Genomic DNA, 17,256 nt, shown 5'->3' on the forward strand with positions numbered 1-17,256 from the left:
GTTTATATATATATGTCTATATTCAAATTAATATTTATATGAATTTAGGATACACTAGAAAATCTTACATGATAAAATGGAGGAATTACCGAGTGGGCCCAGCCGGGCGCAGCGTGACGCACGGCACGGCACGTCCCGCCCTTTATTAACCGCGCAAACCAACCAACCATCCAGCCAACGAAACCCGCCGCCTCCCGCTCTCTCTCGCCACCGAGTCGGGGGGCATCGCCGTAATTTCGTCCATCGTCTCCACGCGACCCCTCCCTCCTCCCCGCCGGTGGTGGTAGGTGGTTTGACCTCGCCGCGGTTGGGTGCGCCAACCCCACCCCGCGCCCTATATAAGCCCCTCTCCCCCCACCCACCCCCCTCTCAGCTAGGAGGAGCTGCCGTCTCGCGTCGCGCCCAATTTACTACGACTCCTCCTGCTTCTTCTTCTTCTGCTGCTCGCTCGCGCGCGCGCGCGCTTCCCACCTACCCCATCCACCACCACCACCACCCCGAGGAGGAGTTACGACTTGCGGGATGGAGTCGGCGGCGGGCCCGATGGAGCTGGTGGCGGCGCTGCTGCGGGGGCTGACGCCGCGGGCGGAGCAGCTGCTGCAGGGCGGGGAGGGCGGAGAGGCCGGGGCGGTGGAGGCGAGGGCGGTGGTGGCCACGGTGGCCGCCGCGGTGCTCGGGTGCGCGTTCCTGGTGCTGTGGAGGCGGCTGTCGGCGGGGAGGAAGCGGAAGAGGGAGGAGGCGGAGAAGTCGGCTGCGGCGGCGGGGACGGCGGGGGTGGGGAAGGGGAAGGGCGGAAAGGAGGAGGAGGCTGGTGCTGACGGGAGGAAGAAGGTCGCCGTCTTCTTCGGCACGCAGACCGGCACCGCCGAGGGCTTCGCCAAGGTATCCCGCCACCGCCTCTCCGAAACTCTTGCACATGGATGATGATCATGACGATGATGATGAATTTGCTTCAATTTGTGCGTCTTCGGGTACAGTTCCAACCATATTGGAGGAATTTCAAGTAAAAACGTCTTTAAAAAAACAAAACAAAAAACTGAATTTTATTGCAGCGGAAATCGTAAGGGATTTGTACTTGTTGCTGATTTGATCGATAGTGGCTTGTGAAGATTTCCCAATCGTTTTCGTATGCGGGGGCCACCTCTCCGCTCCGTGGCAGTAGTAGTTCGTGAGCACACGAAAATTACTCTTATATTTGCAAGATTTTGTATTTTGCAAAGTAATAAAAGACATGCAGATTTTTTCATGTTTTCTGGTTTAAGTTTAAGCCACGTATCACACTTATTGGCGTCAGAAAATGTATACGAAGTGAAAGTACAACCTCATGGGCTAGGTCAAGGACATGTGCGACAGCGATTTGTTTATTGTTGACCAAACTTAAGCACTGCAAGCATCCTGGTAGAGAGGACGACGCTATCAAAGTGTCAACTATCAAGGCGGTTGGTGGGCTAAAATACCTTCCACTCCACCACTAATATATCGTCGTCTTCTTTGGTTTCCTCGTGTCTCAGTGTCTCACCAGAAGCGCATGGGTTGTTGAAAAAGGAAAAGAAGGGAAAAAAAACAAAGCGATTGCCTTTCTGAATTTTGGCCCATTGTGTTAACTTAGAATCTTCTAATTGTTCTCCTGACTTACAGGCACTGGCTGAGGAAGCAAAGGCCAGATATGACAAGGCAATATTCAAAGTTGTGGACTTGGTAAGACACAGCTGACAATTTAGAAATAAAGTCAAACAAGATCTGCTGTCCAATATTGTTTCATAGAGATTGGGTGATCTTATGCACAAAGTGATGACTGTTATAGGATGAATATGCGATGGAAGATGAGGAGTATGAGGAGAGATTGAGGAAGGAGAAGATATCTTTGTTTTTCGTTGCAACGTAAGACACTTGTTCTGCAAATTGTATCTTTTGTACGCTTATTAATGATTTGAATATTATATAGGAGTATTATATACTTCACAGATACAACGTTTAAACATTCTTGAACTTATGCTAATCTGAATGTTGCCTTAAGTGATAGAAAGTACATAAACTTTCAGTTAAAAGAAATACAAGGAACACCAGCCTTCTTACTTTGTTCTTGTATTCATGTTGGAATGCTATGTTAGGAAACCTTTGTAATATTTGTTGGGTTAACACTTCAGGTATGGAGATGGTGAGCCGACTGACAATGCAGCCAGGTTCTATAAATGGTTCACTGAGGGAAACGAGAGGGGTGTCTGGTTGGATGACTTCAAGTATGCTGTTTTTGGTCTTGGCAATAGACAGTATGAGCATTTTAACAAGGTACTTAAACCCATCATCTTTCTGAACTTCATATTACATATTGCCAATCTGTAAAACCTTGTTATCCTTTTAACATTAAAATTGTCTTCTTTTGCTTCTCACAACAGATTGCGAAGGTTGTTGACGAGCTCCTAGTTGATCAAGGTATGCCTAATGACTGCCCACTGTACAGATTTTTTATTAGTTTATCTGTTCAATTTATCTCAAGCATTTCATGCTTTTTTTAGGTGGAAAGCGTCTTGTTCCGGTTGGTCTTGGAGATGATGATCAATGCATTGAGGATGACTTCAATGCATGGTATGCATTCTCTTACTCTTTCAAACGAACAGTTTAGGCATCTCGGTACTTTTAACACTACTTACTTTCCTTTCTGAACTTCATATCACCAGGAAAGAAACTCTCTGGCCAGAGTTGGATCAGTTACTTCGGGATGAAAATGACGTTGCAACTGGCACTACGTACACAGCTGCCATTCCTGAATACCGGGTTGAATTTGTTAAGCCTGATGAGGCAGCCCATCTGGAGAGAAATTTTAGTCTTGCAAATGGTTATGCAGTTCATGATGCTCAGCATCCTTGCCGGTAAGAATGTGGCTTTACGTCCATTTGTTTCTATTAGTGGCCCATGGTTACTGAAGTTAAAAATCTGTAAATTTGTATTGAATCTATAGGGCTAATGTTGTTGTGCGGCGGGAACTCCACACTCCTGCTTCTGACCGTTCATGCACTCACTTGGAGTTTGATATTGCTGGCACTGGTCTCACGTAAGGCATCTGATTCCATTATCATTATCCTTGACAAATAACAGGCTTTGAAACAAAATTAAGTACATCTTATCCTTTTCTTTATTCTAACATATTTCTCCATACTTATCAGGTACGAAACCGGCGACCATGTTGGTGTGTACACAGAGAACTGCCTCGAGGTTGTAGAGGAGGCAGAGAGGTTGTTAGGCTACTCGCCTGAGACATTTTTCACCATCCATGCAGACAAAGAGGACGGTACACCACTGGGTGGTGGTTCTCTTGCTCCTGCATTCCCTTCCCCAATCACTGTGAGGAATGCATTGGCTAGATATGCTGATCTTCTAAATTCACCAAAGAAGGTGAGATGTCAGTAATTTACAATACTGCAGAGTTCCACAGCTGCTGTCTCTCTGACTTCTAACGAGTGTATTGTTTGCAGAGTGCTTTGGTTGCATTAGCTACTTATGCTTCAGATTCTACTGAAGCTGATCGTCTCAGGTTCTTGGCATCTCCTGCTGGAAAGGTCAGTTTCCTTCTTTCGGATGTTCAGGATTTCCTTATTCTATGAATACATAATCTAAAATCTTAACATAAATTATGCAGGATGAGTACGCTCAGTGGGTTGTCGCGAGCCAAAGAAGCCTATTAGAAGTGATGGCAGAGTTCCCTTCAGCAAAGCCTCCACTGGGAGTCTTCTTTGCAGCCATTGCTCCTCGTCTTCAACCAAGATATTACTCAATTTCATCTTCACCTAGGTAAAAAAAATCATACCGATACTTTTCATTCTCATTGCAAATAGTTCCTCTATTGACATGCATGTCCTCCTGTCTATCAGCATGGCACCCACCAGGATTCATGTTACATGTGCGCTTGTGCATGAAACAACACCTGCTGGAAGGGTACATAAGGGAGTCTGCTCAACTTGGATTAAGGTAACTAATCAACACCAACTCACTCCCTTTGAATATTGTTCTGGTTGTGTTATTTACTATATATAATCTGAAGTTCTAAGTTTCCTGCAAACCACGAAACCCTGCCTACAAAAACTTGAAATTTTTTTGGTGATCAGTTGAAATAAATCTTAATTCAAATGCTTGAGTTGCGAGTAATCCCTCAAATCACAAACATTTTTCTGATATCTCTATTATTGTAATCAATTTTGCAGAATGCTATTCCATCAGAAGAGACCAAGAACTGCAGCTGGGCTCCAATTTTCGTGAGACAATCGAACTTCAAACTGCCTGCTGATCCTTCAGTACCAGTTATAATGATTGGTCCAGGAACTGGTCTTGCTCCTTTCCGCGGATTCTTGCAGGTTTCTTGCTGTTCGATGATACGTTTGCAGCTATACTTATATTTATTCTGCGAAATATAGCTAATATATAAATGCACTTGTGATATCAGGAGAGGCTATCCCAAAAACAAGCAGGAGCTGAGCTTGGTCGCTCAGTGTTCTTCTTTGGATGCAGAAACAGCAAGATGGTATGCATCAAACAGAAACTTTGTATAACATGAATATGCTTAAACACCAGAGGGTTCTCTAATATAGCTGACATATCATAACTCTGCAGGACTTCATCTATGAGAATGAGCTGAACACTTTCCTTGAGGAAGGAGCATTGTCTGAGCTAGTTCTCGCTTTCTCTCGTGAGGGCCCGACTAAGGAATACGTCCAGCACAAAATGGCACAGAAAGTAATTGAACTACTTTGACACCTTCATACACATCCATCCACCTGCAAATTCATGTCCTTGTTCAGTGTGCTCATATCTACCTTTGTGTGTCCAGGCTTCCGAGATCTGGGACGTGATCTCTCAGGGTGGTTACATTTACGTCTGTGGTGATGCCAAAGGCATGGCTAGAGATGTACATAGAGTTCTCCACACCATCGTACAGGAACAGGTATTTATCACAGCCGTAAAACGCACCCGGTGTTAAAAATTTGTTTCATTCGTGCATCAATATATTTCCGATGTAAATTAACCACGGTTTTTTGCATTACAGGGATCGCTTGACAGTTCTAAGGCTGAGAGCTTTGTGAAGAGCCTCCAAACGGAGGGTAGGTATCTGAGGGATGTGTGGTAAGAGGTGATTTTCAGGACACCAAAAAAACGCCTGGTATTGTGAGGCGCAACATTCGTTCATATATGTAGTACAGAAGTTCCTTCGAGGAACAATATGACCAAGATGAAAGGCTTTTAGTAGCTCTACAATTTTTTTTCTTTTCTTTTTCTTTCTTGAGTTCCATAAGAGGTTTTTTCATCTGTGTATTATAGTATTATTTATATGTACAATATATGAGGACAATTTTGGCAATAAGCCTATGGTAATGTGATGCTAATAATGCTAGATGATGATATCTCGAGTAGGGACTTTATCATGCTAAGTTTGAGGCCTCGTTAGAGATGACTTCTGGCAAGGTGAATTGGTGACAAACTTTCACATATAATAAACACGAAATTCTGACTGTCCAGAGAAGGCAACAAGTTTTAACCCGACAGAGCTCTTTCTGAAACCTGTAGAAGCTTCAGAAGTTCTTGCAAGGTAATGGTTTGTGTGTTCAAAGCCTGGTTCGGTAGGCTATGGCCCTGTTTGTGGAGCAAGGTTTTGACTAGCCAGCGGGTGAGAATTTGGAAAAAAAAAACAGTTTTTTAGCTTCTGAATTCTAGTTTATTTATTAGATTTTACAATTGTAGATGCTTAGAATCTAAGGCCTCCTTTGATTCAAAGAAAATTCATATGAATTTTAGGCCCCCTTTGATTCAAAGAAATTTTATAGGAATTTTATTTTTATAGGAATTTTTTCTACAAAATCCTTTGAATAAAGTAGCGAACTCTATAAAATCCTATAAAATTCCTATAGAATGCATCTTTTTATACAAGTTTTAGAGGAAATTTAACAAGAGGTTGAACCTCATACAAAAAAAAAATCCTTTGGGTTTATAAATCTACTCAAATTCCTTTGTTTTTCCTATGGTTCAATTAAACGGTCATTTTTATATTTTTCCTGTGTTTTGCAATCTCTGTTTTACACCTATATTTCTGTCAGAATTTTATGTTTTTCCTATTTATCTGTTTTTTCGATTCAAAGGGGCTCTTAGAGGATTTTATTCCTATAGAAATTTTTCCTACAAAGCCTATTGAATCAAAGGAATGAATCCTATGAAATCCTATAAAATTCCTATGGATCGCCTCTTCCTATGTAAATTTTACAGAAAATATAACAAGAGTTAGAACCTCATGGAAAAAATCCTATGAGTCTTTATCTCTTCTCAAATTCCTGTGTTTTTACTGCGGTCCAATTAAACGGTCGTTCCTACGTTTTTTCTGTGTTTTATAATCCTTTGTTTTACACTTGCATTCCTGTCAGAATCCTATATTTTTTCTATTCCTCTATTTTTTTATTCCTGTAATTTAAAGGGACCCTAAATGATGTTCGGAAGATCCTTTTGATAGATAGAAGATTACTTGAGAAGCTAAAGCTACCAAAAGCTCTCTGAATAGGACCTGACCTATATACGTCTCCCATTGGATACGGGTTGTTTCCATTGGCATCCAGCTGGCATTAATTAGCATAACAATCAACCACATTGCGGATTAATTAGCATGCCTTGTTCATCAGATGCAAGCTAGTCTTTTAAGCCCTAACAAGAATTCATACTCCATTTCGAGTCTCTTGGATTTCTTGATAACTTCTTTTGTTCTCGACTGGGTCCATACCCTCGCTCGTATGGTCCAGACGCCTTATATCACTAGGTCATTACAAGTCAACAAAAACAAGTTCAATTCGTTCACCAATACTCTAGCTTTCTATTGAAGTTTGCTAAAAGTTGGTTCAGAATGTTATGGTCAGTTCAAAGCTACAGTTTCAGCTACCCTAATCAGGGCAAGCACAGGTTCTGCAGCAATGTTCAGAGAGCATCAGCAACAGGTTGCATTCATCGATAGTATTAGGGCTATGTTCATTGAGAGTGGATTTTGAATTCTCGAGACATCCCCTTATCAGCATGCTATCCAAATGGTTATGAAATAAATTATGAAAATAGATTAATATGAGATATATCACTACACAAACATACAAGTTAACATATGACTTTTATAATCCATAACAAAAATAAAAATTAAATTCTGAATATTATATGTATACTTACAATCATATTTGTTTTTTTTATTATGGATTGTAAAAGTCATATTTGAACTTACATATTTATGGAGATGTATATTTAATACTAATATATCTTTATAATTTTTTTAACTATTTAGATGACATGCAATAAGGAATGTCCCCTGAAGAGCTTAAAACACTTTCCGTTGTGTTCTTATGAAGATAAAGGATAAACTATTATATGATTTTTATTAAAGTTATTCAGCTTAAAAACAGTAGAATTAAGTATTAAAAATTTAAAAATTTACTTTTAAAAATGTGAGATGATCAACTTATATTTAGAAACTTTTTTTAAAAAAATACATTGTGTAGCACTTCGAGAAGCGTGCGTATAAAACTGAGGAATAATATGAGTAAAAAAACGTGTTCCTCCTATTGTAAGATATCCCTCAACCAAATCCATGAAGAATGCAAGATTAATCAAATTGCATGTTTCACAACTTCGAAAATGGTCGAAATTTGCGTTCGTTGGCCACCATCCAGCCTTGATTTTAGCGGATCTACTAAACGGCACGCATTTGTGCACTATCTATTTTACAGTTAACATAGTTCATGCTACCTCCATCCCAAAATAAATTTATTTTTAGTTGTTGATACAACGTTTTAACTTTTTGTCTTATTTAAATTTTTTTACAATAATATTTTTATTATTAGATGATAACATATGAATAATACTTTATGCGTGACTAATTTTTTAAATTTTTTTCAAATAAGACAAATGATCAAAACATTGGATACAAAAATCGAAAAATAAAGTTATTATGAAACAGATGTAATATTAAATAATTACACATTAATGAACTAGAGCGTTTTTGCTGACAGTTTGAAACTGTTAGGGCATGTTTAATGGTAGAGCTCACTGTGAGCACTATCTCAAACAACGTCAGCAATAAAAGTCTATTTTATTATAATATGTACAAAGGTAGAGTCATCTGTGATTTCTTCATTAATGTAATAAAATATTTTTATTACTTTAGTTTTCTTTTTATACACCCTTATGTAAGAAAGTTTCCTTTAATAAATGCTAACAGTTTTTCTCTCTCATTTCTCTACGTTACCAAATTTGTTTACGTGACGACTGAGAGAGTCAGCTAATAAGCATTTTTTACGCGCTTAGCCACTGAACCAAGGAGACTGCAGAACGCACCAAAGCAAGTTAACAAACTTCTCTCTAAGATCAATTTTGCACTTGCTTGTTTATTTTAAAATTGATTCTGTTTAAGCAATCGTTACATTGAAGTAGAACTATGCAATTAATAAACAAAAACAAGATAAACTAAGGAAATTGCATTGAAGTTTGTGAGAGCATGCAATAAATAAATTGAAACCAGATAAAGCAGGGAAATATTGCATTGACATTTGATAAAACGAGGGTATTTTAGTCTTTTTCTTTTATATTAGTATGTGCGGATGGATCAAAGAATGAAGTTATCTTGGGCCAGAAGTGTAGTAGTAAAATAGTAATCCGTTAAGAACTATTACAAATATTAGACCTTTAGCATTGGAAAAGAAAAGCACAAAAAATTTGATGGTAGATTCTTTATTGAAAGCTAGTAGTTCGCTGCCACAAGATGGCAGGCAGCAAGAATGCTTACCGTTTTGCCACTAACCTAACAATGTTTTTGCTAAATATAAAATGTTACACCCCTTCATAAAGCAACTAGGACTGAACAATTTTAAGAATGCCCGATCAAGAAATACCGGCAGCATGTCCACCTTCGATGCCTCGGGCTGCACCTGCCTATGCAATAATAGACCAGAGTTTTTCTTTTTTTTCTTCTAAAAGAACCATTCTTGTAAAATTTCCATTCCAAATCTTTATTTATTCATGAGAGCTTCCCAATCTTCGAAAGCAGAAATTTGTCTAATCTTTAAAAGGCGGCAAGCCCCATTCATCAGGTTTGAAATCCAGCAATGAACTGAGAACTTGGTCAGCTCCTTTGTGATATGAAACATCCAGCCTCGGATCTGGGACCATCACGGCATACCTGAAAAAGAACAATAAGTTATCAATAGTCATAGTTGTTTACACATATATACATGTAATGGCCACATACATTCCAGCATTTTTTGCTGCTGCGACACCAGAAGGTGCATCTTCAAATACCAAGCAATTACTTGGTTCTACTTTGCCCTGAAGCAATATGCAGTGCAATTTCATCAGGTGAAATTATAATATTATGTCTAGTCCACATAACATTCTAAAGGAAATAGAACTTATATAGCAATACCTCAAACCTCCTCATAGCAGCAAGAAATATATCAGGAGATGGCTTGCCAGTCTTCACATCTGGGTCATCCCCCATGACAACATGGTGCATCAGTGTAAACATTTCCTTGTGGTTCTGTGTCTTCAGTGCAAAATGACGTTTATGAGATCTGAAGACACAGGAAGGAAGAACTAATCATATGTTAATCTAATTTGAAAAGCACAAGGTTCGTCAGGAAAAGGATAGTGCACAAAACTGAGAGCAGACATATTGATCATCGTGGATAGATTACCCTGTTGCAACAGCCATTGGCACTCCATTTGCATGGAGATGATGGATCAAACGTAGTGCTCCTGCAACAGAAACAATCCATTTATCTAATCTATGCCTTCTATATAGTTGGAGCCCACTAGTTACAAAGCTCAAAATGCAAACATACCACATCATCACCCACCAGCAATTATTATATTTAAAGCTCAAGAAATATGCTACATCATCTAAAATTCATTAGATTCTAAAGATTAAAATGCAAGCATGCCAAATCATATCCTCTATATCACTTTCACAATATTTCAACATATGTTCACCCACTATTTCAGCATTATTTAACATATAATCATCCATGCATCCTGCAGCAAAACGCAGGGCATCATCTAGTATGATAAATTATGAGCAAAACCAAATAAACCCTCTAGTATTGTCTTTTAAATAACCCTTTTGACCTTGCTAATCTCAAAGCTAGAGGTCACAACATACGTTTCAACAAAGGGTACCATTACATTAGACAGTTTCAGAATGGTGCACTCAACTACATGTGTTATATACTAATAACAGATAACCCGATTAAGCCCAAAGTGGTGAACTGTATTACGAAGCATACATCGCGTTACTTCCCCAGTGCACAAAACAAATAACAGAAAGGATACACCGCACCGATAGAGAAACTGATACATAAGACAAAAACCTAAGCAATGCACCTGATTCTGTGTAATTGAACTTCTTCCCCAACAGTTCGTCTGATTTACATATTTCATATCAACTGACCGTTTAACTAACCAAATATCAAATAAAGAATTCCTCTACAGTCAATGAAACCATATTTTGTTAGCAACGTATCCCCTATGGTCACAGATACTACCTTTTGGACAAGCATTCAGTGAAACTAAAACCTTTCTAGTATTAACACCTTATAAAATAAAGCCGTAAATTTATATATTTGTCTAGAGAAATAGTCCCATAAAGCTAGAATTTTTATAGGCCTTACAAATAATCTACAACCTAATTAGAAATGAGAGTTTTATCAACATGCATTTATGACTGGAGTGAGTAGCTGCCAAGCTTCAAAACAATATTCAGACTTCAGTAATCAGCACTACGGCAGCGCATCACAATCTGAGGAAGAAGGGAGAGCAAAAAAAAAAAAAAAAAAAGCAATCCTGACCAGGCAGGACGGCGCAGGATGGGAAGAGCTCCTGGAGCATGCCCTCGCGCTCCTCGAGGAACTGCTCCGGGGTGAGCAGCCCCGCGAGGCCGCACTCGTCGACGAAGATGCGCGCCGACTCGGCGGCCTTCTTGCCCATCATCTTGGCCTTGAGCGACCAGTCGAACACCTTGCCGTACCTCGCCAGGATCCTCTCCTGCACCTCCGTGTAGAACCCCTCCGTGTCTGCGAAGAGAAACAGCCCCCCCAGGGTTAAAGCCAAGAAGGAAACCCACCGAATGCAGGGAAACCCGGTGTGGTGCGGTGCGGGGGAGAGACCGAGCAGGAGGCCGTCCATGTCAAAGATGACGTGCGAGACGGCGGCCCTGGGCGTGGGCGTGGGCGCCGCCGCGCTGCCCTCGTCGGCGGCGGACGCCATCGCGCGCGGGAGGGTGGAGGGGAAAGAGGAGATAGGATGCTCGACTTCTCTGTGCCGACGGGCCTCCCTCCTCTTGTTCATGAGTGAGGATCCGCAGGCTGGGCCGAATCTGGGTTGGATTGGGCCGCGATGGGATTTCGGGGGCCCATCGTTGAGTTACATAAACAGAAAAGGGAATAAGTTAGCGAATTACTCGTCTTAACGACTTAACGTCGTGTCTGCCTTGAGTTACGTAAACAGAAATGTATAAACCTAAATTCATACAAATCATTTAAATAAGTTCTTATGATATTATTTGGCTCTAATTTGTTATCCGACTTCACTGACTTGACACCACATATCAGTAGCTCTGAGTTTTTTTTCTTTTTTTCCCTTCAATCCTTCCTTTCTTCATTTCTCTTCCTTATCTCCCATGCTCCCCCCCCCCCTCTCTCTCTTCTTCCTGTCTTCTCTGCTTCTCTCTCTTCTGGGGTTTGGCCAGGGAATTGTCTTGACTCAACAATTTACCTCTTAGATTATCCTTTTCTATAATATACATATGAGTTTATCAATTATTATGCAATATACTGATGGACCGGATATATTATTTAAAAAATGCCAAATGTCCCTATACATGTAAGGGCTGATAATTGCTTACCGCGAGTAGAAGTTGAGAAAATTACAAAATTCTTTGTTTCTTACTGCATGACATAGAAGTTTTTTTATATGTTTTAAGATTTTTTTGTTTCTTTTGAAAAGTTAATTTTTGTGTGGTATGAGAGATGGTACACTTACACAAAATATTACCCAAGTTTGAGCTTTCTAATATGAAGTAGTACCCTACTTTCGCAGGTTGGGTTTTAAACATGTATTGGTAGGGCTTGAATAGCATGCCCTTAAGAGGCTCCTGCCTCCCTTTATATACCGAGCGACAGGGTTATAAGACATGGAACCTAGCTAATTAAGGTTTTGGTTTCCTTTAATTTACATGGTATTGTTTGATTGAGACTATTATTCAAGTTCTAGTCCATATCATATATCCTAAATCGATCTACAGCTATCCATAGTTGTTTATGTCTTCTATATGGGTACCTGGTATCTATATGACCATATCATCTATATTCTGTAACATCTTTTAGCACGTGGTATCTCAGGAAGAGCATATAAAGGAAGGACTTTGGGAGAGAGAAGGCTTCAAAGACAATAACCATGACAACTAATTAAGCAATAACACGTGGTAGAGTGTTATGCCCCATAGTGGTTGAAACCTATCTAAACTCTGGTATTCGTCTTCTACTCCTATCTGACTGTATTAATTGAGTATAGGGGTGTAAGTAGGCCAGCCCGCCAACCCGCTTATAGGCCAATTAAGTGGGTAACCCAGTAGACTACCCGCTTACTTGGTCTATAAGCGGGTTGGCGGGCTGGCCCATTTACACCCTTAATTGAGTAGGTTTGTCATATGCAGTTTATCCCTTGGGCCGAACACAAAAGGGAGCCAGCTTAGGCTTTCACTCTCCACACTTATCCCCTAGCAATGTATATGAGAGCATTTTCGAAAAAAAATTGATTCAACGATACTTCCTCTATTTCATCATGTAAGACTTTCTGACCTTGCCTAGATTTATATAGATGCTAATGAATCTAGATATATATATAAATTATGTATATTCATCAATTGTTGAATTTAGGTAAATCTAGAAAGTCTTATAATATGAAACGGCGGTAATATATCGGAGAACAATTGATAAACTTAACCATATATTATATAGAGGATAATGTCAACGTAAATCGCTGAACAGGTACAATGCACGGAAGATAGGAAAATCAGGTTCCTAGTACCCGTACGATTAGGTAGGCTCCCTTTATACACAAATTAAGAGTATGAATGTCATATATTTTCTTCTCTCTGATACACAAACCAAAAAAAACATGTACTCTTTATTGGTTATTACTAGAATACGATCTGCAGATCGATTACTAGAATTATCCTATAATAAATTGATTTTTATTATCTTAGCCACCATTAGTTCACGAATCGATAAATAATTCAATACCCATTAGTCCATCACGTGCCTGCCACAGCACCCTTATCTTTTTACTTATTTTTATGTTTATAAGCCAAAATTTGAATTGTCAACCTTAAATTCGAAGTTGATTTTAGGATTTTTTTTCAATCATGATTTATTTCCCGGGCTTGGCTTTTAGATTGATAAACATATATATATATATATATATATATATATATAATACTTTTCATTTGAAAATATATCATTTGCTTTTTTCGTTAGAAAGCCAAAAAAGCCCAGGTATGTCAGTCTTTTATTCCCTTTACTGATTTGTCTTTAATTCTAAAAATTAATTTATTTTAGGACGGAGGGAGCATGCTTCGAAGTAAGAGTGCGCATTCTGTTAATCATTGGACTTTTAGAGCAGGTATAATAGCAGGCTATAAGCCAGCAAGTACAACAGTGTAGACGGTTATTGTCTATTTGACATATACAGACAGCTAAATAGACAGCTTATACAATGACTTATCTATTTGTGTGTCTGCAAAATATTTAATTTATCCTTTGACACATAAATCAAGGTAATCAATAGTATTAGCGAATAGATGAGACGCAGCGTACAACGGCGCTAGCGGTGTCGGTTTGGCATTGGAGCACGCACCCCTCCCGTCTCTTCACGAAGAGACGCTATGGTCGTCTGTTAGATGGAGAGGGGTTTTTTTTGTAAATTTTATAACATATAGACGGCTTAAAGACAGACGTTGTATATGTCCTAAGTATATTTTAAAGAGATAAGAGGGGAGAAAGAAGATATGTGGGCTACTAAGTTATAGCCAACTGCACACGGACTCCAACACAGAGTGTGTATATGACATGTGGAATCATGTACTAATGTTTTGTAGGTAACTATTGTATAAATTGACTATTAGATTGACTATAGTATAGATGAATTGAAGCTAGGAGTTGTTATACTATACTATTGAACTTGCTCATAGATAAACATCAAACTAGCATACAGTAGTTAATGTAGCTATTAACAGCACTAGGTGCAATCATCAATTGGTGCAGCACTCAATCGTTCATTGCATGTACGGAGGTACTCCAGAACGAGGCGCCTTGACTAATGATCGCTTTAAGATCTTCCACATATCATTAGAACCCTTACTCATAGCCATGCCGCATGCAAGCATAAATTGAGATTAGAAAAAGAAACAACCAATCAATCAGCCAAACAATTAATTAAGTAGCTAGCTAACTGAGGCCTTTTAGGTCCTGTTCTTTTGAGCAAAATGTGGATCAAGTCTCATGGATGATCTATTCATTTATAACGATAAAATTTAATGTTAATATTATATAAAGTTAATAAATACTAGCTTAAAAATTATCTAAGCTACTCTGGTGAAGAATATTTTTTGGAGATATCGTATTTCTCGAATAGTATTTGGTCGATAATTTAGGGTTAATAATGGTACCTAGCTACTGTCTAAATATAACTGACATCTCCTAGCAAATATGGCATATGGCGGAGCATGCATACATGCTCAATATCTTATACCCCTTTAAAAGAAGTTAGCCGTAGTAACAGTGAATTAACATACCGTTGATAGTGTAATTTGGATATATGTGCTTTATTTGGTTAGCCAAATTATTTAAGTGGTGGACTAATTACTTAATGTGTTTATGTGCTTAGCCAAAGCAGGTTCGGAGGTTTTAGCATGCATGTAGAAGATTATTTTTGGTAAATTAAGATCGTACTTGGGGAGGAAATTGCCGATTAGATTACTTTGTAATATGCATGTATGTACATGCAGTCTTGGCCGGATACGGCTGGCAAAGACCGTGCACATCTGTATATATATATCAGCTGCATGGTCGATTGGATATTTTTTCAACAGACAACCAATCAATACAATTCAATCTATTTTATTCATCTACTATTTTCTTCTTCCTGCTCATTCTTCTTGATTAGGTTCTAGTCCTAGAGTTTGATCATTCTCTACTGATTTGCATTGAAAATCAGTCCGATTCTTTCACGAAAGTGAAGATTTCTTTGTTGCTTTACTCAAAAAGCATTCGTTCATCGTCACGTAAGAACGATAGTTACTGTGTTATGCAGATCAATTTTGTGTGCCAACACATACCACTCTATGAGCGCGTTTTTTCTCTCTCCCTCATTATTAACCCAGATTCACTCGTTTTTAAGGTACGCTTCTCAAAATGCTAACCATGTATTTTCTTGCGAAAATTTTCTATAGGAAAGTTGCTTTAAATAAATCGTATTAATCTACTTATATTTTTTTTAATAATTAATTAATTATATACTAATCCTCGCTGAGAACTAAGCCTCCATCGAACGCGGCCTACCTCTTGTCTCCTACATCAGTCAAAGGTTGGTCAATGCTAAACCCACATAAATAAAACTCGCCCACAATCTTTTCCCGTCGCCCACCTCTTCTCAGCTCTCGTCGGGTTAACAACGACACGGTAACAAAACAATCACCATACATTCGATCAGCTATCAATAATTGAAAACGTCGGGTTAACGATCCTTCCCTTTTCAGGTTTTGATTCTCAATGACTTTTATTCTAAAGATTGAATTAATGTAATCACTTCAGTTAATATGATTTGTCATCTAGTTTACTTTCCATACATACGAGTAGTTCAAGCCTTCGAGATATTTGTTGACTCATATTTATATATGCCGGTTAAAAGTCTCGAAATGCCCTCTCTCTTTTTTAAGGCTTATTATAAACAAGTCTTAACTTCCAAATTCTGCCTTTTTTTCTAGATGAGGAATAGAATAATTCTCTAATGCATCAGTCGTATGCCATTGATTCTTAATTTCTCTACAGAAGAAAACTTTTTCACAGTAAATATTCTGTATTTCAATTATTGATATATTTTTTTATCGATGGTTTTGATTACCATTTCACCTTTATATCGTGGCTGGTGTGAAGCTATGAAAACACCACCGCAGCCTCTCTTCCCGCTTCTGTTATGTTTATACGGTAAAATTTAAATTTTCAATCTTAAATTAGAAGTAGACTTTAAGGTTTTTTCATGTTAATTTATTTTTCAACATTTACTTTAAATCACAAAGAACACATATATAAAAGTTTTTATTAAAATCTTATTTTCATTTAAAAATAGCCGTTTGATTTTTTTTTTCTAATAAAAACCAAACAATTATCCTCTTAAATTAATTAAAGTGACAAGCCTTAATTCTACACTTCCTGCGGGTAGTATATATGCTCTTTGACATGACTTTTATGATTGGGATGTTTGTGATCCTACCTACTTAATTAGACCAGCATCCTACCTTCTAGATCACATACATTTATCAACTAGTTTCTCTCTAGAAGACCTTGAGTACTCCAACTGTAACTAATAAGTCAAAAAAGTATTGATTTTTTGTTCCCTGTGGAGATTATATATGGAATAAGACTATGTCATCACCTCAAGTTGACTATATATACATAATAGCACTATTAACTGATGCGTAGAATAATCACACCAAAATCAAACAGGATAACAACATCAGCTGCCGTACATTTCAGATAAGTTCGAGAATAATTTGCCACCGAACACATCGATGGTAATGTTAAGGACATATTAATTTTTTAGTACTATAGTTTTGTATTTAATATATGATCCCTAGTTACATAGAACTCCATCTTTTCATCATAGATATGCATGTCTCATGCATATAACATGACAAATATATATTGCTCCCTCCATTCTACTTTATATTATATTATAAGAATATCTGGATTCATTAATAGATCAATACAATTTCTATTTGTGTATAAATTTATTAATATACATATAAATCTTTACATCGTAGAAAGTTTTATAATATGAAATGGAAGAAGTATTCTTTTAAGTTAAGTGAAAGATGAGAGATTGACATATATATATATATTCTCCTGAGAAAAGATTTGATCATGGGATTTTGTCATCTAGGAATATAACAAAAGTTGGAACAAGTAGACTTTCAAA

The 17,256-nt window shown here is 38.2% G+C and overlaps 2 protein-coding genes across 3 annotated transcripts; one reads left to right on the forward strand and one right to left on the reverse strand.

Moving 5' to 3' along the window:
• The first annotated feature begins 370 nt into the window (after positions 1-370).
• LOC102703052 (NADPH--cytochrome P450 reductase 2) lies at positions 371-5,146 on the forward strand. The gene is made up of 17 exons (XM_006659176.3): positions 371-882; positions 1,639-1,698; positions 1,805-1,881; positions 2,148-2,289; positions 2,397-2,433; positions 2,517-2,586; positions 2,679-2,870; positions 2,960-3,052; positions 3,165-3,393; positions 3,474-3,557; positions 3,638-3,789; positions 3,870-3,966; positions 4,200-4,349; positions 4,439-4,516; positions 4,606-4,728; positions 4,823-4,936; positions 5,039-5,146. The coding sequence occupies exons 1-17, from the start codon at positions 523-525 to the stop codon at positions 5,117-5,119; spliced, it is 2,139 nt and encodes a 712-aa protein (XP_006659239.3). The 5' UTR covers positions 371-522; the 3' UTR covers positions 5,120-5,146.
• Positions 5,147-8,606: 3,460 nt separating this feature from the next.
• LOC102703324 ((DL)-glycerol-3-phosphatase 2) lies at positions 8,607-11,316 on the reverse strand. 2 transcript variants are annotated; one of them, XM_006659177.3, is made up of 6 exons: positions 11,169-11,316; positions 10,851-11,075; positions 9,702-9,762; positions 9,431-9,578; positions 9,257-9,333; positions 8,610-9,187 (listed from the first exon to the last, which is right to left on the reverse strand). In XM_006659177.3, the coding sequence occupies exons 1-6, from the start codon at positions 11,266-11,268 to the stop codon at positions 9,064-9,066; spliced, it is 735 nt and encodes a 244-aa protein (XP_006659240.1). In that variant the 5' UTR covers positions 11,269-11,316; the 3' UTR covers positions 8,610-9,063. The 2 variants fall into 2 exon arrangements, with proteins under 2 accessions (XP_015695782.1, XP_006659240.1); XM_015840296.2 differs by having other exon boundaries at positions 8,607-9,187; positions 10,851-11,305.
• Between the last annotated feature and the right edge of the window lie 5,940 nt (positions 11,317-17,256).

The sequence above is a fragment of the Oryza brachyantha genome, chromosome 8 (assembly GCF_000231095.2).
Source record: "Oryza brachyantha chromosome 8, ObraRS2, whole genome shotgun sequence".
NCBI classification, from domain to species: domain Eukaryota; kingdom Viridiplantae; phylum Streptophyta; class Magnoliopsida; order Poales; family Poaceae; genus Oryza; species Oryza brachyantha.

What these genes read in the sequence shown, in the direction of transcription:
- LOC102703052 (XM_006659176.3), top strand. Translation starts at nt 523, where the DNA reads ATGGAGTCGGCGGCGGGCCCGATGGAGCTGGTGGCGGCGCTGCTGCGG. An exon ending in TATTCAAAGTTGTGGACTTG is followed by an intron (nt 1,699 to 1,804) that starts GTAAGACACAGC and finishes TGACTGTTATAG; the next exon opens with GATGAATATGCGATGGAAGA. An exon ending in GATGCTCAGCATCCTTGCCG is followed by an intron (nt 2,871 to 2,959) that starts GTAAGAATGTGG and finishes TTGAATCTATAG; the next exon opens with GGCTAATGTTGTTGTGCGGC.
- LOC102703324 (XM_015840296.2), bottom strand. Translation starts at nt 11,268, where the DNA reads ATGGCGTCCGCCGCCGACGAGGGCAGCGCGGCGGCGCCCACGCCCACG. An exon ending in ATCCTGCGCCGTCCTGCCTG is followed by an intron (nt 9,763 to 10,850) that starts GTCAGGATTGCT and finishes TTTCTGTTGCAG; the next exon opens with GAGCACTACGTTTGATCCAT. An exon ending in GCAGCAAAAAATGCTGGAAT is followed by an intron (nt 9,188 to 9,256) that starts GTATGTGGCCAT and finishes GTTCTTTTTCAG; the next exon opens with GTATGCCGTGATGGTCCCAG.